This window comes from Athene noctua, chromosome 13 (assembly GCF_965140245.1).
Source record: "Athene noctua chromosome 13, bAthNoc1.hap1.1, whole genome shotgun sequence".
NCBI classification, from domain to species: domain Eukaryota; kingdom Metazoa; phylum Chordata; class Aves; order Strigiformes; family Strigidae; genus Athene; species Athene noctua.
In genome coordinates, this window is record NC_134049.1 from 17,086,396 (window position 1) to 17,107,127 (window position 20,732).

Genomic DNA, 20,732 nt, shown 5'->3' on the forward strand with positions numbered 1-20,732 from the left:
GAGCCACACACACCACAAAACCCACAGGAAGTTGTGGCTGTGGTTCTGCAGTTTCCTTCTTCCCCCTCTTTAAGTGGTCAAAACAATTCTTAAAAAGTTCAGGTCAACACAAAGTAGAGAATAGACTTCCTGTTCTTGCAGTGTAACAGATACACTTGCCTTCAGTTAGAAAGAAGGATTCACACATCTGATTGTCCTTCTGTGTCCTTTGAATCAATTTAGGGTTATGGTTTGAACTATACTGATTAAATAATCATTTTATTTTTAGGTTTCCTACCAAGAAAATATAATAGTACTTTTTTTAGACATCTCTCAATAGCAGTTATTTAAAGGATGAGTAAAGCACTTGCTTTTCTTCAGCTGATGACTTTTAAGACAATTTTCTTTCTGAAGATGAGGAAACCATCCTGTTTTCAGGACCTAAAACATCAGTATCAGGATTATGAATTAAAATTCTGATACTTCAGCTAACAGATGGGACTTGGTACATATCTGTATCTGACCAAATGTTCTCTCTATATAGGGCATATATATGCATAAACACTGACATGTATATATTTCTCACTATATATTGATATGTGTATCTATATATATACACACATAGAAATTTGCTGTTTCCTTAAATCCTTTTTAAAGGGAGTACATGAATACACTGGAAGCCCAACAGTCTTAAAAAAATAACTTGCACATTTCAGAGATGAATTTTGTAATACTTTATCAAGAATTTTTGAAAAAGTTAAATAGGAATATTATTCAAACTTTCTTTCATTTAAAGTAATTATTTTAGGTTGATTTGACCAACACTTGATTTGGCATTTTCAGTACTGTTGATGGTAGCCTTACTTGTGAGCAATTTATTCCTGAAGAGATGAAGAATTTCTCTGAACAAAGAATTTGGAAGGACAGAAACATGGTCCTGTTAATGCATCGTTAAAAAAAATCCCCCAAAACATTCATCAAAATAATTTGTATCTACCAACAAATATATGCATTTTACCAATGATAACAGAATAAGATGAAATTTCTAGCTCCTCTAATTCATATCAAGAATAGAAATGGCATTTTAAACAGTTTGTTAGAAGGACATGGGGAGGGACGGAAGGAACAAAGGAAATACAGGAAAAAAGGAGAAAGATTGAGAGAAAAGAAGGGAGGAAAGAAATGCATCCCATTAGTCTCTGTGGGCCGAAAGAGTAATGTATGTCCCCTCCCAGGCTGGCGAGAGATCATCTGTGATCCTTTTATATCCACTGCCAGATGTTTCAAACCCCTAGACAGAAGTCCTTCCTTGTTAAATAGTCTCCTTCCTCGTCAAATTAAGTGTATGGATTGATGGCATCCAGTGTAAGATGATACAAAAATGGCGCCTTCATCTTTGCTGGAACTTCCTTTGCTTAATATTTTTCTTGCACCTTTTTATTGGTTCCCAATCTTTTTCCCAATACCCGAGTTCATACTTTTCTTTCCCATGGTCCTTTTCCCTTATTCTGGGGATCCATCTCCACCTCTCTGTGTTTGCATGACTGTGGTCCTCCTTCATTCCCCTGCCATATGCCTCATCTTGTTTTATGGTCTGTAATCTTTGTTCCCAGCCTATCCTCCTCCCCACCCTCCCCAGAACTGTTCTTATTTGGGGGGGGTGGGGGGCAGGTGAAAGGGAGGGATTATTTTACGTTACTCTTTACCAGGTCACCCTCCCCTGAGTTTTTCGTGTGTCTCCACACCTTGAAATCCTTCCCCTTTTTCCTGTTGTGATCTCAGCTATTTCCTTCCTGCTTCCTCTGGTGAATACTCGTAGAATCTGGCAATGGAAGCATGTGGGCATAAAAAATTGTCACATTCTGCCTTCTGCATGTGTAGATAGATTTAAAAAAAGTAAATCTGAGGCTTAGTTACTTCTAGCAATTAACAAATAAAAAATCTGCAGTAGTGTTTTCATGGCAGGGGCCAGCAGAGGAGCTTTGGCAGAAGGCCGTGCTGCAATGTAGGAGAACTCCCGTGGGGACGAGCCCCTCCTGAGCTCAGCACAGCCGCGGTGCCTCTGCGGGAACAGGGCAGTGAAGCCACGATATTCGGGTACTCTGGGAGCAGTCAGCTGCCAGAAAGTCACGGATGGTGCTGATGAAAGGCAGAGGTTGCTGGAGCTCTGAAGCTGCCCTAGGATGTAGCAGGGAGAGGGCTGGAACTATTTGCTCCGAGAAAGTCCCAGTGGGCTTACTCTGCCCTGCAATGCCGTGTTCTCTGCACCATGGCGGAGGAGTTGGCCCTTCCCCCCTGATCTCGGATTGCTGCCTTGGGAATTTGCTTAAGCTATTTCCTGGAATATGAATTTGTTTATTTTCAAAGGAGAACAAACGTAAAACTCACACAGTAGCTTTGGGTAGGGCGTTTCTTTGTAGAGGATCGTTGAAATATTGCCTCTTCTTAAGAAGTTAAGTACTTCTGAAGATTGCATGGAGCACAAAAGCAGCTGGTAGCATATAAAAAGGACAACTGCAAGAAAGTTGTGGCCCTGATACCATGCCTTTTATTGTCATCTGTGCACCACAAAATGTTTGCAAAGTGAGTGCAAAATACTCCAGTTATGATCTGGGATTTTTTCTCACCTACTCTCCTTTCACTGGAAGTCGATGTATCTGATTAGTCATGGAATTTTTGCTCTAGTCTAATATTTTAAGAGTAAGTTAATCAGCATCATAAATTATGGACCATAGTGGCGTGGCTAATACATGGAGCGTGCCATCTTATCACTGAGGTTTGAAGCACTTTAGTGGGTGATTCTTTTGGAAGTGGTTTGATTAATTTATGACTTAGTCCTGGAGAATTTGGGAGTATGTGCTCAGCTTTGTGAGGCATGAGCCATCCCACTGCTCGAGTCACAGCTCAGATAGAGCCTCGTCCTGAATGGGTTAGGCACTCGCCTCCCCAAAGTAAGAGAACATCTTAAAAAAAATTTTTTATACGTGGAAAAAAAATGTTTGTGGTGTTTCTCTTAGTGCTTAAATAAATACTCTGTAAAGGACACTAAAACCCTAGAATACTTGAAAACGTTTATTGTTTTAAAGCCACGGGCAGCAGCAGTTCATAGCGCTGTAGGAAATGCTGGGGCTATGTAGTCACCACCTTAAACCAAACGAAATCGCCCAAGTTGTTTTCTTTCTGTGTCTTTATTGCTTTTATCTCAAGAACAAAATGTACAATTAGGAACTCGAAAACTCATGTCCTGCCCCTTCAAACAATAGCCGAATACCAGAGCAGGTCGGAGCCCTCGCTGATTGCCATCCCAGGCCGGCAGTCGGGCAGCGCAGCGCGGGCCGGGCCGGGCGCGGAGGAGCGCGCCAGCCCCAGCGCTGCTCCGCCGCTCGGGGCCGGGCCGGGCCGGGCCGGGCCGCCCCGCCGCTGGCAACGGAACAACGGCGCGGCCGTCCACGCGTTGCCCGCACCGGCCGCCTCCCACCAGGATGCGCCTCTCCGCGGGCCCCGGGGCTGCCGAGGGCCGGGCCGGGCCCCGCTCCGCTCCCGCGTTTCAAACCGCCCCCCGCGCTCCCATAGGCTGCGGTGCGCCGGCAGCCGCCCGGCCCCCGCCACCGGTGCCCGCCGCCCCGACCATCGCGCGGGGGAGCCCCGGCGGCGGGCGAGGCCTGCGGGCGACCCCGCGGGGGCGGCGGGGCCGGGGGCGGCCGCCCCGCCGCCGTTGGAAGAGGGGGTGGGGGGAGGATGCGCCGGGACGGGCGGCGGGGCGGGAGGGGGCCGGCGGCGGGGCGGGGCTCTTTGCCCCGGCCGCCCCCCCGCCGCCGCGGGCGGGATGGGCCGCGCCGGCAGTCAGACATGTCGGTGGCTGCGCGGGGGGAAAGGCACGCGGCGGCGGCAGGGCCGGGGGGAGGCGCGCGGCGCGGCCGCTGAGGGGACGGGCGGGCCTGAGCGCAGCGGGGCCGCTCCCGCCCTCCGCGCCCCGGCGGCGGCACCCCGGGCGGGCTTGGCGAGCCCCGGCCCCGGCGGCGAGGGGCCAGGCGCCGCTGGCTGCCGGCGGGAGACCGGACTTTTATCAAACTTGAGCCTCCGCTCCGCTCCCTTTCCTTTCTTCCTCCCTCCTCCCCCGTCCCCGCCCCTTCCCCGCCACCCTCCTCTTCCTCCTCCCCCCCGCGCCCTGGGATGTTTATTCGGGCAGCTGCGTGAGGCGCGGGCGGCAGCGGGGAGTTTCTCTCCCCCGGCCTGAGTAGTTGCAGGCGCGCACACACTCGCCCTACTCCGGGGGAGAGAAGGAAACAAAATGTCTGCCAGGGCCGCGGCGGCTTCCACTAAGGTAAGGCTCAGCCCCGGGGCGGCGGCGCTCCCTCGCTCCCCGCTCTAATCCTCGCCGTCCCCCCGGCACGGTTTTGGCGGCGCGGCCGTGAAGCCGCTTTGCCGCGCTGGGGAGCTTGTGCCCCGCCGAGCCCGTGCCCCGGCGCCCGCGGCTTTCTCGCCCGCCCCGGGGGCGCCGGGCAGCCGGGGGGGAGGGTCGCTCGGCCTGGGCGGGGTGGGCGAGGCGGGCCGTGGCCTCCCAGCCGCCTTCCCCGGGCGCCCGGCGAGCCTCCCGCCTGCCGGCCGCGCCGGCCGAGCGCGCAGGTAGCCCGCTGCCCCGCCGGCCGCCTCCCGCGGCGCTCCCCGCCCTCCCTCTACCTGTTGGACGTGCGGCGGCGCCCGGCTGGCGGGCGGGGAGCCCCGGGCCCCGGCGGCGGGACGGGTCCGCGCCGACCCCGGGCGCGCTCCCACGAGCCGGGCCCTGCCCGCGCGGGGGCGGCCCGGGCCCCCGGGAGAAGCCGCCGGTGGCGGCCGGAGCGCGGCATCGCCGGGTGCGGGGCAGGGGCGTGTGGGCGCGCAGGCTGCGCGCTGGGGCAGGCCGTGCCCTTTTGTTCCAGGCTGAAGAGCCGGCTGGCAGCTAGGAAGGGTTTAACCGGGAGAGGCCAGTACTGCAGGATTCTTCTGTAGCCGCTGAATCAGTCGGGGGTGATTGTTGCTGACATAGGGTAAACAGATTTGGGGCGGCAGTAATCTTTCAGAAACTTGCGCCGGTCCTCCACCTGATCCGTAGGTGTTGATGGTGCAGGTGCACGTTGCGGGTGTGTACTCTGACCTCCCCTAGCACTGCCGCGGCGGTGAGTAATGCTGAACGTCCCCGAGGGAAAGAGGTGGAGTTAGGAACGCTCAACAGGTTATTTTTCCTTCGTGTAAAATTAAAGGTTTGCTTTGGAACTAGTTTGAATTTAAATTTCGAACTAATTTTGAGCTGTGACTCCTGAGCAGCTGCCCCTGGCTTCGGCGTGACAAGTTCCCATCGTGTGTTAGACGGTGTTGCTGGAGCTCGGCTTAGTGGCATTTGCTGTCGAGTGAAACTATGTGGTTTCGGTCTGATGTCACTGACTGGTATGCACTTACTCAGAAGGGATATTCTGTAGGCTGAAGCAAAATACACACCTTATTATTGCATTACTACTGAAAAACTTCAGACTACTTGAAATACTGAGTTACTGATCAACTTACTAGTTGTAACATACTGTTAGCTGTGGCGATTTTATCAACTTCGAAGGCTTTATTTTGCTTTGAAAGTGTATTCAAGGCAACTTCAGCTTCCACAAGGCAATTTAAAAAAATTAAATGCCGATGTTAACCTACTGAGTTGCGTGCCCTTTTCTCAGTATGCTTTCAGAGATCTTTTATTACACTTGAAATGTGTGCACATATACATGTTAAACAATGAATGCATATGATTGGAGAAGTAATTTATTTTGGGTAATTCACTGTGTCGCTTAGCTACAGAGACAGATAAAGTGTATTCCCGTATTGCCTGCCCCCCCCCCGCCCCGTTCAAATGCATTTATGTTAACAACAAACAGTACTTGAAGGTAAATGTTGTCTTTGCTCCTAAGAAGAGTAGTGGTGTGTTAGAATTCTGCCACGCAACGAGTTGTGAGAAATTGCATCAGCTTAAATTTTGCACACTTTCTCATGTATAAAATCAGGGTGCAAGGTTCCCACTTCCAGTCCAAAATATTCTCATAAAACACAGCTATTTTATGAGGTTGTGGAAAAATACTGACTTCCATGTGTGCGTGAACTGTCTTTTTTTTAAAAAACAAGAAGTATTATCTATGTTGACTACAGACTGGTGTAAAATTGGAAGTTCTATCTTACCATAGCAGTTACTTGAAACTTCTTCCAGATAGATCATGGTCATATCAAGTTGGCCTATTGAGCAGCTATGCATGTATACAATATCAGCCAAACTAATTATACTGAAAGGTAGATTAAGAATGTTACAAAATATAGTTTCCCTTGGGTTTAACTCTTAATTGGTATGCTTTCAGATTTTATAAAAGTCATGTATTTGAAATATCTCTCAGGAAAAAAAATAATTTTACAAGTCCCGTAACTTTTTCCATGTAAAATCTTAGTCCGTAATACCTTTTTATCAAAGTTTTGATCTTGATCACAGAAACATATTTAGAGACTAGAATGTTATGTGTGCGTTTCAGATGAATGTGCTCGTCAAAACAGAAATGCTTTCAGTAGACGTGTAGTGTTATTTCTACTTCAGCCACTAGTTCCTGGGCTACTGTTCATATAGTTTTAATAGTTGAGGATGGGGGGATTGCTAGACTATTGGAAGACTTCTGTGTTCAGGTTTCAGATCTTGTTTCCTTCAGTCACCCCTTTGGACATGGTATCTGGTTTCTCATTTTTGGGGTTGTAATGCATTAAAAAAACCCTCTGTGAATGGTTTTCTCTTAACAGTTACTTAACATACTTTTTAGCCTTGTGGGCCATGTGTCCTTGTCCACATTTATCTTGGCATGCTTGACCAGAAGAGAACTAAAAAAATTTTCTTTCATTAGTTGAATAATTCTTGTTTGTACATGTGGGGATCTTGGCTGGTACAATTGACTGTGTTATGCCCTATTACCAATGGTCTTGTATGTTACCTTCCACTGCCCTTCAGTTTTGGTTACTTAACTCTTTCCATGCTATGCTTTAAAATGTGTTTTTATTAAGGTTTTAAGTGCTTGTTGTAGCTGTTGGTAGTACACAACAGAAATCGGTGAGAGAAACGAAATCTTGCTTTCAGTCTAAGCTAATGGTGGCTGTGATTGCAAAATGTAAGGGGCCTAATCTCTTCTGATGTCTTTTTGAACAATGCTAATGGATGCTGTGGGAATGATTGTGTCAGGGTATTAGTAATGAGATGTAAAGCTTTAAGCTGAGGGTTCAGATATAGTCCACATTGGTTAAAAAAAATAGAAATGCTTTTAAGTGGTAAATGTGGGGACAGGACTTACTGAATCCTCTAGCCTTTTTGAATGTTTAACCCGAGTTCTTGAGGCTTCCTTGTATTTCCCAGTCTTTCACCCCAGTCCTGTAATTAATTGGATTTTGATTGTTCTGTCTTTCTAGCTCCAGGCACGTATCTATTATCTACGACTTCAATCAGAAGTTGAGAACTTGATCACGTTAACAGTTCAAGATTTGCTGATTGTAAGGACTCTTCGGTTTCCTCTGCTAGAGGAAATGACCTATAGTTTTCAGAAATATGCATTAGTCTTCTACCCCAAATTCTACTTGGAGACACCAATGTGTTTGTTTCATGTAGAGGATGTATGCACAAACTTTTAAAGCATTTTGTAGTGTGCTGTAATCTATGAGATAGCTAAGTTTGGAACTGAATTCTGTTTTTATCCCCCAGAACAGAATTCTGCTTTACCCCTAAGTCTATATGAACACTATAATGTTAGATCAATTCTCAAGCAACTGTAACAAAGAAGAAATACATCCCCATATACAAATTCTATGTATTTACGAGTATGGAAAGAAACAGAGGGCTTCATTTAATGTCAGAATCTACCTTCTACTTAGAAAAAAAGATCCTGTAAAATGTTTGAATTTCATTTTGACTATGTTCCTGAAAGTTGTATTTGGACCTTAGGAAATATTTTTTCATGTTTTGTTTTCAAATAAAAAATTATGTATGAATGTAACTTACATTTTGGCTTTGGATTTTCTTAAATTCTTTGACTGTTACAGTTATGACTACAGGCAATTTCAGCTACCAAATGATAGTTTAGGTGCATTTTTCAGTATGAATTTTGTTGTAATGTGAGAAGAGTCATTAGCTCCACACTCCGTAGGTCATTATGAAGTATATTCTGGAGTTGGCTTCTGATTCAACATGCAGCACAAAGATTACTGTAATGTAAACACAGCTTGAAATCTGACTGTGCATGTGAGCTGGTTCTACCTTTATAGAGTGGAAAATCAGTAAGACCTTATCACTGACCAGCTAGCTAATCTTTGTTTCAAGGAAAACATCTACAAATGGGTTATTGTATGTCATAGGTATTTTTAATGTGCACATTGTACTGCTACTTACATACTATGTGAATAGATAATGGGCTTCTGTCTCAGCAAAAAAAGGCTCAAAACATGGTGTTTTGAATTGGTGCTTGAAATGAAGAGCGATCATTAAGCTTGAGTGTATGTCCACATTGACACTGCAATGTACCATCATAATTAGAACTTTCTGGTATGAGAACTCATGAAAGTACTTGATAACAAGTCCTCAGCATTAAGATAACTGAATTGAAAACAGAACTGTAACTAGTGAACTGTTCAAGCTCTGAATTCTGCTAAATACTGTTACTTGGAATGCTATGCAGAAGTATTGTCGATCTCAGGTCAAAGCACCCATCCAAACACTTTAATACGAAGTTGGTGAAGTTCTGGTCAAGGGCCCAACTGTTCACCCATTTTGTTACAGGCCATGCCAATAAGTTTGCAGTATGAAATAGGATCCCCTCTTCTGTTTTGTCCTCTTATCCTCTATAACTAGAGGAAAGGTGATGTCTTGTGTGTTTTGGGGGGGAAATCAGATTATAGTCACAGTGTGGGGAGAGTAAAGTCATGTGTGTGTCTGTGACAAAATTAATAGTCCCAGTGTTTGGTTTATTAACACTGTGTCAAATTTTAAGTGTCTGAGTTAAGGGATAGTATTTGAATCAAATGCTTGTTGTTAAGTTCATAGGATGTCTGAAGTTATGTAATCTGTACAGCAAACTACCCTCTGGTTAAGAAAGACATTGGTCATTTATATCCCCCGAATTTCTCCCAGTTATAGTACAAATGCAACAAAAATTAATATCAAACTATGCTCAGTGTTTTCTCAGGCAAATACATTGCTAATGACTTCTTCACTGAATGTACTGATTAAGCAAACAGCCGTAGGGAAGTCTTAAAATGAATTCCATGATTCTGTGCAGGGTATTTATGCTGAGTCCAAAAAGTCCTGAAATGAAAACATTGTCTTGTCTTATAATTATGCTATTTTAGGGACAGATTATTCAAATATGCACCCTACACTCATAAATAATAGGGGTGCCCTTGTTTCAAGGGGCTGTGACATCTTTCAGGGAAGGATCTGAGAAAATGCAGGAACACGTTTGAGTGCTGAAAGGCAGTGTGGGTCCCTTGGATCCCGCAGAGTAACAGGCACTGCAGAGGCCGCGGGTGTGGTGACTTGTCCAGGGACAGTGGTGTCTGCTTGGTTATCCATGGGATTTTCCTGCTGTGGTATATCCTTAGATAACTCCTGAAGCCACAAGCCCGGTGGGCTGTTTGAGCTATGTAGATGGGCTGCTGCAGGGTTGGGGAACTGCTCTAGTGTGTGCAGGACTAGGCACTTTGCTCATGCTTGCTATTCCTAACTCTGTAGGATTTTCAGTAGCTCTTCAGAGTTGTTTCCTTCCTTTGCGCATCAGGATTTATTTACACGTTTGAAAAAATATATTGTAGCTGCTAAAAATGTAAATACTGGATTTATGTTAAAATAGTATTTATTTTCTCAAGGGTATTTGGTAATCTAATGGGATTCTTGTTTCCTAATCCATTATAAGGAGATGTTCTACTCTTTTATGGTGGGGGAGGGCAGTCTAAATTCAGTAAGATGATAGCAGTAGGGACTGTTGTGTTGGAGAACTTGTGCTGGGTTTGTGTGGCGGGGGAGGGGGCTACAGCTGAATCCCCTGTGAGAAACTTCTTGAAGCTCCCCCAGCTCCAAGTCGAATCTGCCTCAGTGCCAAAGCTGAGCCAAATAGCGACAGTGGCCATGCCTCTGTGAGAAGTTACTTGGGAAGGGGAACCTGGGAGGGGGAGTTGTGAAGGAGACATCTATGTGAAAGGAGAAGGAAGGAGGGGATGCTCTGGAGCAGAGACACACACACCCCACCCCACCCCCCCGCCTGTGTCCTGTGGTGAGAGGGCCGGCTGTGCCCTGCAGCCCGTGGGGGTCACCGGGGGAGCAGATGCCGACCTGCAGCCCGGGGAGGACCCCACGCCGGAGCAGGGGCTGTGCCCAAAGAGGGCCAGGACGCTGAGGCCAGCTCCTGCTACTGTAGTTTGGTGCTGGGAGGTCTGCAACACACGGGAGGGGCACCCACACTCGAACATCTTGAAGAGTTGGATCGTGTGGGAAGACTCACACCAGAGAAAGTTCGCGAAGGACTGTGTCCCGTGAGAGGGACGCCATGCTGGAGGAGGAGGGGAGAATGCGAGGAGTCCTCCCCCTGAGAAGGAAGGCACAGCAGGGCTGACTGTAACCCTCATTCCCTGCTCCCCGCACTGCTGGCGAGGAGGAGGTAGAGAAATCTGGAGCAAAGCTGAGCCTGGGAAGAAGGGAGTGGTGGGGTGAGGTGTTTTCAAGATGTGGTAATGCTTTCTCACTGTCTCATTCTGTTAAGTGGTGGCAGTGTTAGTGTTTGAATTAAATTGATGTTCTTTTTCCTCCCCTAATGAGTCTGTCCTTTGCCTGAAACCCTGATGATTGAGTCACCACTCACTTATCTCGATTCCAGAGCCTTTTGTTTTATTTCTGCTTCTCATTCCTGAGGGGAAAGGGGTGAGTGAATGGCTGTGTGGTACTCAGTTGCCCTCTGGGCTCAAACCAGGGCAGATCTTCATATTCTTTTCAGAAAGGGGCAAGTGTACTATGACCCTTTTTGGTCTGCATAACTCACTGTAAGGTGGTGTTTTAGTTTTCCAGAAATAACCTGGTACTGCTCTGATAGTCTTTTCACCTCCCCACCCCCACATATGCAAAGTACTGGAAAAACTAAAAACAGAAATTGAGCAAATGTAGGCAGTTTCTTGGATTTGTAGTTCCAAGCCTTTTCCTGGTAAGTACTGCACTGAAGAGAAGTCTTCTGTCTTCTTCACCCCCGCCTCTTCCATTTGAGTTCTTTCTTAGGAACTTAATTATAAAACATTCCCTCCACCCCTCCTAAACCAGGCAGTAATTAGTTTTTGACTCATGATCCTTTGGGATTGTATAGGCTGTTCCTTGCCCAGTTTGAAAGGGGTCCAGTAGCAGTGTCTTCCCCTCTGCCCCACTGGCTCAGCAATAATTTTAACAGATGACTCCCATTTATGTATCCAGCTTTAAATTCTACTTGTATATATTAAATGCCCCTGTTTCAGTGATTTACACTCTAGGCTGTTTCTTATGATGCATCTAGGTGGGACATAGTATAAGCAAGATGCGTAGAGACAGAGTGAGTGTATTTCAGACTTGTTAATACACTTTAGAGCATATGGTCAAGCTTTTGGACATGGCTCTTTAAGATGAGTTGGTGTGGATGAAAGAACACCCGTTGCCCTTTCCTCCAAACCTTGTTGATTATCTTTCTTTAGACCACAGCCCCTACAACCATGTCATTGTTGCTACAGCATTAATGACTTAGTTGGATAATACAAAAATTTTGTAGTAGTAACTTGTGGCTGAAGAGACACTGCTCAATTTTTTTGAGCCGTTTTGAGCTGAGTTAATTAAAATTAAGTAATAACCTTAAATTAGAACTAGAAGCAGTGACATAATAAACCAGGACAGATTCTGGAATTTAAACAATTATGTCAGTTTTTGTATTACTTAAATTATGAGCAGTGGTGATGAGTTTGCAGGAGGACTGACCTGGCACACATTGCTATAAAATGATCTGAAAAAACAAATTTTAAAGCCTTGAAAAATAAATATTCCCCCCTTTGCTTTTTTTTTTTACACAGTTGCTTTCAGCTTTGTTGAAAATACAATAGGCTTAAATTCTGTACCCTCTAAAGATTTGTTTCTAACAAAGTAATTGGAATTACTCTAACTGCAAAACTCCAGAAGTAACTTTCAAAGGTGCTACTTGACAGTGTGGTATGAAATAATTAGTCAGTTGTAACTAACATGGGATCAGGATAGTACCTGAGGCTAAGTATGCCAAGTATTGTTTATCTGAACAAATTCCAAGACTCATAATAAATCTGTAATTCGTGTTCATTTTAGATGGCTGACTTCCCCAGAATTAAATTTGGGAGAAGGCCAGATCACGTTAACTCTCTCCGCACAGGATGCTTGTTTAAAAACTTTTATCTTGCTTTAACCCAGCATTGTTCTTGCATGTTATTTGGAAAAATACTCTGTTGCCTGTGAAAGCCTCCACATGAAGTAGTATTCCAGCATACTGTTAGGTTGAAAAGGTACAGGCTTTTCCTGTAAATGTGGGCTCCCTGAAGTAGTATTTGAAGTGGGTATTAAGATCATGAAGCCAAGCTTGAAGGCATGGCAGTCTGACAAAAGAACTTGTGTTTCCTTCAGTTTTGAAATTAAGTTGTGGAAAGTGATTGGCCATCACATACAGGATAAACCCCTCTTAATAACCCAGCTATGTAGGAATGGAAATTCCTGGAGGTTAATCCCATATGAGAGAACTAAATGGACTTAAATTTTGTTTGGGTTTTGCCCCCTATGGATAATGTAGACTGGATTAATGCTCCTAAAACAGGGAGCCTTTAGCTAGGGAATACAGGAAGGGTCTACAGGCTTATAAAAAGCATATCAATGTCTTGAACCAAGAACATGTTTCATCTGAATTGGCTACAGTGCTGTAGAAGCACTCTGTAGTATGCCAGCTTATTTTTTTCAATCTTGTTCATGTAGTTTATTACAGTTCATTTATTGTTGGTAGTTAGATGGTAAATGCTCCCTAGAGCTGCTCAGGAAACTGCCGAGTTTCAGATGGGAGGATCTGTCAGTAAAATTGTTTGAATACCCTGTTGGTATGAAATTCTGAATAATTAGTCTATTATATTAATCTTGCAGCTGCTGACACCTGTGTTTTACATTGCTTAGGTGCAGTAGTACCAGTTACACTGAAAAATAAGTATCCCCTGTCAGGTGGTGAACCATGAAATGTTATCATCTTGGGGGCAGTTAGGAAGCTTCTTGACCGTATACCACCAGCTTTATCAAAACTTTAAGGTTTTGTTTATGTTACGATCAGCAACAGATCTGCAAATCTTATGTAAAGATGGTATAAATCGGTGTACTGTTGCCCTCTGAAGTGAATGACAGAGGCACTGTATCACTACAGAGTTGTCAGTCTGTTCTCCCACCAGCTGTTATTCTGATGACATGTCTTGGTGGAATATTGTCCTTGTTGTTCAGTATTTCTTAGGTATCTCTGAAACTGAAAACTGTCTGCATCAGTGAGTTCACGGAAGTGCCAAGAGTGGATTGGATGAAGTTGGCCTTTACAAGCAAGGAGGATTCAGAAATTGATTAATAGCACATGTGTTCCAGGCCACTATTGTCTTTTAAGAGGGGGAAGCTGGAATAGTGAGGTCTGTGCAATACTTTGAGGAGTTTGAATTCCGTCATCTTCTGAATGAAAGTTGGCATCAGGTTCTCAAATGAGCTTTCAGCAGGGAGAGGCCTGTCTTTGGTTATGTTTTAATTGTATTTGTCTACCTTTCCTGGATTTCTGTACAAGCTTCTGTTGGCTAAGCCACAAGTGAGAATGAGGATGGAAGGAAGGGAACTACAGGAAGAAAACAGTTAGGGAGGAAAATACTGGGTGATATGTGAGGACCAGAGAATGAAAGGTAAGAGGGAGCCAAAGGCAAGCAGACAGTTTTTAATTCCAAATCAACTACCTATTCTTCCTCTTCCTTGCCTCTGCACTTCCCAGCAAAGAAACTAAAACCTTAGCACAAAAGCTGAGGTATCTGGACTCTCCAAATAATTATTGTGAAGCCTTGTGTTGTGTTGTTCCTTACTCAGGAAATTGTCTCATCAAGGCTAACTGCATAGCTGTATGTAAAGATTACTGTTTAAAAAAGTGAAGATTATCATATCAGACCTAACCTCTGAAAGAGCCATAGTAAAAGCATAGATATTTTGCTCAAGTTGCAGTAGTGTTTCTTGTAGCTGTCCTGGGAGCTCATCTGCTTATTTCTGCTTTCTGTAAGAGAGGGCTGAAGTCAGTGGGGAGAAGAAGATAAAATCATAAAAGATCTTTTAAATGCTAATAAAATAAAGGACAGTTTGAAGGACGCTAGGATTCTATACAGAAATTCTGGATAATACGACCTTCCATAGCAAGCTGAAAGTATTTCAAAACCTGTATGAATTCAAACTTCAGATGAGAATTAATCAGAAGCCATAAATGAAACATACTGAAATAGATTGACTGGTTATTCTGTCTTGTATTACATTTGGAAATAATGAAAATCATCACACACACTAATTTGGGTGTTTCTCTTCAGTTATAGCATTTATCTGAATTTATTTCCAGGTAACTGGGAAACGGCAGAATCTTGAGTATGAGGATAATTTGGCAAGCTAGATCCTCTTAAATGCATATCTGTACTTTAAGTCTTGTGGAGCTAGCCAGCATAGCAAGCATCATCTGAAAGTCTTTGATCTTACTGGCTTAGCTGTTCATGTAGGTAGGACCTGAATTACAGGTGGAGTAAAACGAAGAGTTTACCTTTCTGACGATACTGTGCTCTTCCAAGGGAGAGGAGATGCTGACCTAAACGCTCCCAGTTGTGCAAGGACTGATAGCTTGAATTAGTTAAAAAGATAAGTAATCAATACATGCCTTATTCCAGAAGAAAATTCTTAATTTTTGTCTGATTTCATAGCTCCCTGTCCTGATTGTTAAGAGGAATTTTGGGATTGGAAGTTGAAATATCCATTGTGTATTTGGATTTTTAGTTTTGAAGAACTTTTTGAGGGTAAATAAAGTCAGAGATAATTCATTTGAAATAAACCGATGCTAATGTAAAAGGTTTTTTTGTTGCATATATCTGTAACTGATAAATGCCTCTTCATCTTGGGAAGATGTGTAAACCATACTAAGAAGCCATGGTTGAGAGTTGCTGAGATCATTGCTCCTTTGGAAGGACTAGTGGTGTTGCTTTTTTTTTTTCCTTTCAGCATTATGAGGATAGTGTTTAAGGATTACTGATAATGGTAGGGCTTTCTTTTTGGCCGTAAACTTAGTTTGGTTGACAACAATGTGAGGTTTGTGTCCTATACTTCAAATTATGCTAGCATTTTAGTTTAAAAGGCAAAAAGGAAGGAGATGTCTTTTAAACTTGAATGTGATATTTCTGCAGCATGCATTTTGCTAGCCTGAGCTTCTGATTACACTATTTCCCTTTAAAAAGAAAAAAAAAATGGAGCAACCAAACATGCCTTAAGTAGTTACTAGTGATTTGTATGGGCTTTTTCCCTTCCTCTCTACAATTGAATTAAAATTGAGACTTTTTTACGATTTTCTTTGTGTTTGTCCTTGTTTTTACTCCCTTCTGTGTGAATGAAGAATGCTTGAAGTCACCTAGAGTGAAATAGTAAAAATAGATTTGTTAGTGGTAAAATAAGCAGACAGTGGTTTTCTGTGGAGCAAAATTTCTACACAGGACAGGGAGAAGTAAACTGTGTTGAGCTATGCATACAGCTATCTGTTCCATGAGCCTTGGTGTGCTACATGCTGTGCTGTATGACAGGAGAGAAGCACATAAATAGTGAGCTGAAATAGTTTGAATCTTACTACAATCCTGATTAGTCTTTGGGCACCTAATACTTAATTTTTAATCTTGTGAAGTAGACAGACTGAGGGATCCACTTTTTAATTTCTAGAAAGACCTTTGAATAAAGTCAATGACAGGCCTTGCTTTGCTATGAGTGAATTGCTTGGGATATTTATAGTTGGCATTAGTAATTTCCCTTTTCAAATGGAACTGGACACATAGTATGAAACTTGATTTTTGTTTGTGCTATCTTTTAGCTTCCAGAACAGGACCTTTTAATTTACTTGGTTTCAGTCTTTCTGTATTTAAAAATACATTTTACAGAAAATAACTGGAAACATTTTGGAACACTTGTTAGAGAAATTTAAAAAAAAACCCACCCAAACAAAACTCAAAGCTATTTGTACTTGATAAAATACTATAGACAGTGTTATAAAACTTAGTAAATAGTTTTCCCCTGTCAGAAAAGCAGATTTCCCCGTGTTTTAATGTTGCATAATTTTTTATTTGTAAATTATTCCATATACTTCCAGTGTAGAAGTTAGCATGTAGCTGACCAAAACATAATACCTAAAATCTGTCTTTACTGTCCTAGGCTTTCAAGCAATGTAATTATGTTGCTTCCAAGCGATAAGCCAAGGCAATTTACAGATTACTGGAATGCTTGAAAACACTGACCTTTCAGGTCACTCTGAGCACTCCTATTATGCAGAGATTGCTGTGGCACTGTTGTAATGTGCTGGCCTGTCACATGCTGACTAACTTGCAGAAAGCTTTGATGCAGCTGTTTTAAAAATGCTTTTGCTGACTGATAGGCACTTAGGCTACTGACTGTGAACAAAGCTGGCTCCCATTCCATGCTTTTAGCCCCCATTTTCTATAACAACACTTCTCCCCTGCTGACTACACACACAGTTCTTATCTGGGCCCTATTGTTGACTTGTCTCCATTTAAATTGTATTCATGTTAATTTTCACTTCAAAAATAGTTGTGTGTGAGAGAGGTTTGGTTTGTGTGGTTTATTCAGAGCTGCTGCAAACAAGCAGCCTTGAAAAGTTGATGTGGTGGCTTTAAAGAGTAGGTAGATTAGAGAGAGGGGAGAAAGAGTGTGTGACTGGGCAAAGCAGGGGAGGGAAGGGATTAAAAAACAATGGTCCTTTATTGGTGATGACCAATATAGTGAAAAGTAGTTTCCTGAAATGTAGCATATATTGTATAGAAGGTTGAGAACTAATGTATTTTCTTGAATTGGCACAAAGAATAGGAAGAAGTTAAGTAAATGTTTCTTTCGACTATGTGATGCTCAGGGGCCATTGTACATGGTAACTATAATGCCTGTACCTTCTTAGTATTAGAATCAGGACTAGAACATGAATAAAAATTAAACTGACTTGATTTTTTTTTCTTAATCTCTTCAATTTTATTAATAGGTGTTAGATCAGGTAGTGCCTGACTTCCAAGGATCACAGTAAAAGGAAAAATAAGTTCAAAAGTGAAAATCTTTAATTCCAGTAGTCTGACTAGAATGTTAAAAGTATAAACTGGTTTTTGTTTTCCAAAGACATGTACAGAGAATCCATGTTCTCACTGAAAATAAGGTGCTGGATGTTTGTGAGAAGCAAACATCTAATCTAAGCCTGTACAATAAGAAGCATGGCAAAGTTTACCAAGCCACAATTTAACCTTTGTCTCCAGGGAATGTATTTATAGTTAATATAATCTATCGGTTACTTGTACCTCAGATTCTAAGCCTGTTAAGAGTCCAGTGTGTTTGGATCATAAACTAGGCATCTCTGTTCTAGTCTGCTGAGAGTCGGAAAACAACGCAGTAACATTTGATGGATATTGTATATGTGTATCATGTATGAAATTTTATATAATTCTAAGATTGAGCTTCTGTTGTGCAGCATGGCATCACTGTCATCTTCTTTGGGCACTGTGAGTCCTGGTATTCACCTGTGTTTACCGTGTTTCCAGTAACTGCAAAATATGTACAACCTGTGCCTAAAATCTCTTGAAACAGTAGTGCATATTCAGGGCTAAGTAGTTGGTGTATTTAAAATTGCTTCTGCTATTTGGCGAAATAGTATACAGAAACAGTGCACTAAAGTATAAACTTGAAGTTGTAAAGAACGTAATATATTTTTCCTGCTATAGCGATGCAATGAAGAGAACAGAATGAGTAATGAATTCACAGCAGGAAACCAACTGAACACTGTAATTCTATAGTGAGTGTTTTCCTGCTTTCTAGGTAAAAAAAAGTCCACACTCTTTGTAGTGATTGGTAGGGCAAGAAAGTTTGTTCTTCATATATATTCAACTTACCTTTTCATAGTTGCACCTTAACTTCCATAGAGGAAGATTATTTTCCATGGTTTGGTTAATCTGGATCCACTTAAATGGCCCAGTGAGGCAAAAAAGGTGCATTACTGCACCTGTTGATAACATTACAGTATCATTTAGAGGATTAAATTTCAAAAGGAATGACTTCTGAATATGAACCTACAGAAATTGGTGGAAAAGATGCAACTGAATCAATACATTGATACAAGAAGTACAAATTTAGATATTGTCACTGCACTTAATTTTCTCTTATAAATTTTCAGGACTTGCATGGCTGTGAAGGTATGAATTATTTAATCGGTCAAGCTTTGAAAGTACTGGTTTTTACATTAAGTTTTCTTCTGCTGTTCAGTTCTGGTTTTACTGAAAGACGACTGCACTACAGCTGTCTTTGCTGGAAGTACTGCTTCATTTCTCATCTTTTTTTTCTGACCAACTTTTTCATACTGTTTTTTATTCTCATCTATTTAGTCTTCAGGATTTTCTTCCCAAGAATACTCTGGATTAAATGGTTTCTCTGTAAACCATGGCCTTCTCATAGTATTTTGCATTGAACTGACTCATCAAACAGATTGGTTTGGTATACTGAAGCTAAATTTTTGAGGTTTCTTACTCATTTAGGACAGATGTTCCTTTAAAAAAAGTCTAGCTGATACTGCAGGTCTGTAGGTGATTCAGTTGCTTCCTTCTCCCCCCACTATCCCCAGCATCTGGTTCTTGTTGTCATGTAACTTGATAGTTTTCTGGGGTAGCAGTTGAATGAACTGTAGCTGTAACCTAGGATAAACAGGTCATTGGCCAAAATTATACAGACATTTCAGCTGTTAACTGAGAGCTTATCTAGTTTCTTCTCCAGCTGGTTGGATAAACAGCTAGAATGTCATTCATGCTTTTTCATTTCAAAAAATGTGCTGAGTAAACGAAAAAGACATCTGCCCATTAAGCACAGATGGGAAATACTTGCAAAGAGGTGGGTTTGACGGGTAGCATGTCTGAGTAGTTATGTATAGATTTTTATTTTTAGTCTTTTAGAGTTTCTTTTCTGAAATACTCTACGTGCTTGTCATAGTCTTCACCATAGCTTGGCTAGTAATCAAGGATTATTCTTTATGAAATTATGATTACCTAGGGAGAAAGAACAGCTTCTCATAAGTTTGTCTCCTAAGCGTGTAGTGTGTCTCCATTACTTATTGCATAGTTGATTCTTATTTTAAAGTTGAGTTGAAGCCGTAACATCCGCTATTACTTTATGGACATGTCTGTCTTTAGTGATTAGGTTGAGAGTTTTCACTTCCTGTGTCTTATCTGGGCAAAATCAGAACAACATACTTGAACGTAATTCATTGGTTTTGTTTGCATGTTTATAAAAGACATCCAATTGACTGCTATAGAAAATAATTTCAGTCATGTGTCTCTGTATTAGGTACTTAAGTTGAGAGCTACAAAGGCTGAAAATTAAGGCAGCGCTTCAGGCCTGTACAGATAGGGAGACTGCCACTAGTTCAACTAATGACAATTCTCCTGAAAATGCCATGATGTTCTCTTGCTATTCAGCCTGCTGAGAGAAAGCTTTCAGTGTTACTTACAGTGCTGATTTATGTAGATTTTTCCTTGTTGGGCATTCTTGATGAGTGTCATACTGCTGCCTCTATTTACTGGGGTTTATTTGTAGCTTGCTTTAACACCTCAGTAATTTTCAGTTTGTTGGTTGGTTTTTGGTGTGTGGGGTTTGTTTCTTTTTTCTGGTGAATGCTTGTAGGATGTGCAAACTTCCTTTTTCCTCATGTTTGAAAACTAGTCTACAAAGGTAACTGAAGCTCATTTAATTATGAGCATTACTTTTGGCCTTGTAGGATGCTTTTTCTTGGACTGATAGAAATGGCTTATGTTAAATGTTCTTTTAACTTGTGCTGGAGTATACTTTTTTTTTGGTGGTGCGGGAAGAACCCCTTAAATGTGTTATGGAACAAATGCAAAGTGAGATCATTAAAAAGCAAAAATGCCTTGTAATTCAGTCAGCTGTACCGTTCTATCAGACTTGTTTAGGCTGAGTTCCAAGCGCAAACTTCAGATACTACAATTGTGTGTGTTTTGATGCTTATCACTTGCTTACATGAGAAGCTCAGATTTCATCTTGGAAAAAGTGTGTACCTAGCTTTAGTAGCAGTAGGGAAAAAAAGAAAAATCTTGAAAGTGTGGTTGCATTGTGTCCTGCAAATAAAGATGTAAGTGAATCTAAAATACTGCTTCTTCAAATTATTTCATGGTAATACTAATGTTTGTGTTTAATTGTATTGATGCCGTAATGTGTACTATGTAGGTATGTGGGACTGCAGATTATTTGAACTAATGTTATTAAACTATCCTGTAACTAATGCTTTGCAACAGTCTTAACCTCCAGTCTGGAAGAAGTTAAACCCTGTAGAAACTGCACTTGTGTGAAGTGTTGCATTAGTCTCAATATTTAAGTATATGCATCAATAATCTGCACTTTTGATATGATAATGCGT

General features: G+C 42.3%; 1 protein-coding gene across 9 annotated transcripts in view; it reads left to right on the plus strand.

The window, feature by feature from the left end:
- Positions 1–20,732, plus strand: part of TJP1 (tight junction protein 1) — a 195,039-nt gene that overhangs the window by 116,206 nt on the left and 58,101 nt on the right. Inside the window, exon 1 of one of the 9 annotated variants that reach the window (XM_074916846.1) lies at positions 3,872–4,303. The exons of the other annotated variants lie outside the window; for them this stretch is intronic. Coding sequence (XP_074772947.1) covers positions 4,271–4,303 — 33 coding nt within the window. The 5' untranslated portion in view covers positions 3,872–4,270. Of the gene's footprint in view, positions 1–3,871; positions 4,304–20,732 lie in introns of those variants that run through there. 9 annotated transcript variants of the gene reach the window in all.